The 1,605-nt window shown below is 39.1% G+C and overlaps 1 protein-coding gene across 1 annotated transcript in view; it reads right to left on the bottom strand.

Moving 5' to 3' along the window:
- Positions 1-357: 357 nt before the first annotated feature.
- The window catches only part of LOC140944788 (TNF receptor-associated factor 6-like), a 7,884-nt gene continuing 6,636 nt past the window's right edge, over positions 358-1,605 (bottom strand). Inside the window, exons 2-3 of the mRNA XM_073393893.1 lie at positions 605-668; positions 358-480 (exon numbers count right to left, since the gene is read on the bottom strand). Of these exons, the coding sequence (XP_073249994.1) occupies positions 358-480; positions 605-668 (187 nt within the window). The remainder of the gene's footprint in view (positions 481-604; positions 669-1,605) is intronic.

Raw genomic sequence — 1,605 nt, 5'->3', positions numbered from 1 at the left:
GCACGTGTTGGTCACGTGTTCAGCCAGATCTTTTCTAGCCACTTTAACTTCACATTTTTTATTAGTGCAAGAAACCATACTCAAAGGGCAAGAATCCAAGTGTTTCTGTTAAAATAATTACACGAAAAAAATATATAGCATCATTCCTTTAATACTGAACCATGTCTACAAACCAAGAATTCCTGAACCATCAACAGAGAGGGTCCCCAATAGGGTTTTTCAATCCCATAATCTGATGGTTATTTTTGGCATCCCACCTCCCGAGCATGTTTGCAATCCCGTATCCCTAAAAACCTAATTGGGGACCCTCAGAGAGGGGAGCCAGCAAGCGGGACAGCCTACGGTTAATTGAACGCACTAATCAGTTTCTATACTTACCTCTTTTTCCCGGAGCTCACCGGTCCATTCACAACCTTCACTGGGACACTTGATAATTAGTGACAGAATCCTTCTTTCGGTTGATTTGTCCGGGAAAATGTCCTGAAATGTGAAAAAAAAAAAGTAAAAAAGTGTCTATATATTGAAACATCTCTATCCGTTTCTTTTTTCTCCTCCTGAATAAAAATTTACATTTTGCTGGAAGATCAGAAGAACTGTAGTTTACCTTGTTTCGTTCCAAGGCTTCTCTGTCTGTTGGACATGTCAGTGGACCTCCTCCTAGCTCCTGCCTTTAACAGAAATATTATTATATTATAGTTAGTAATAAGCTTATTTTCTTTCGGGCGATATCACAGACTGTTCCTGAGATGGCAGAAGTTAAAGGGCAAAAAGGCGGCCGAGGTACCGACCACATGCAACAAGAAATCACCATGGCGTGAAGGGGCTTGGGAAGTGAAATTCTAATTAGAATGATAGCCACACAGTGCAAACGTTTGCTTTGAGACTTTCCAAGAATTAGAGTCAAAGCGCCAAAACCCGAAATGTTTGTTTTCATGTGATAATAGTTTGATTCACGACAACAACCTAAAGGTCCTACAAAAATAAACGGTAAAAAGGTTTTTTTTATTATTTATTTTCTTTTTTATTGCGATCTTCTCTATATTTGCCAGATTGAAAAAAAATACTTACAATTAAGTTAAACTTATACAGCGCAATTTACCATGGAGCATGATCAAATGCACTTTACAATAAGTTAAAAAAAAAACTAAAAATGAAAAAAGTTAACAAGCAGGTTAAAGGATTTATGAATTGTTATTGTAATGAATGGATAAAGTCAGTGGCCATGAGGACATTTCGAGGAAACTAGGCTGACAGAAATGACAAATTACCTCACGCGTAGCCTGCAATGCAGGCGTATTTTGGGTGGGCGAAACCTTGTTCATGTTCGTAATATTGTTATGTAGCCGCCATCTTTGATTTAATGACAGTGGAAGCTTGGGGAGAGTAGAAATAGTAACCCATCTCCTACTCCCTTCGGGAAGTTTCAACATGGCGTTTTCGCGAGAAAATTGCGCGCTCAAAGAAAACGCCTGCACTGCAGGCTACCTCACGTGTGAATGGCCGTTTTCACAGTACACTAGACACGGATCTTCAAAATCTGTATAAACTGACGGATAGAGAGTTGGATGATGTCAGGCGCATTGTTTGCAATGAAAGTAAATATTG

This window comes from Porites lutea, chromosome 7 (genome assembly GCF_958299795.1).
Source record: "Porites lutea chromosome 7, jaPorLute2.1, whole genome shotgun sequence".
Classification (NCBI taxonomy): Eukaryota; Metazoa; Cnidaria; class Anthozoa; order Scleractinia; family Poritidae; genus Porites; species Porites lutea.
The sequence above is the reverse complement of the archived record's forward strand: the minus strand, read 5'-3'. Positions and strand labels throughout refer to the sequence as shown.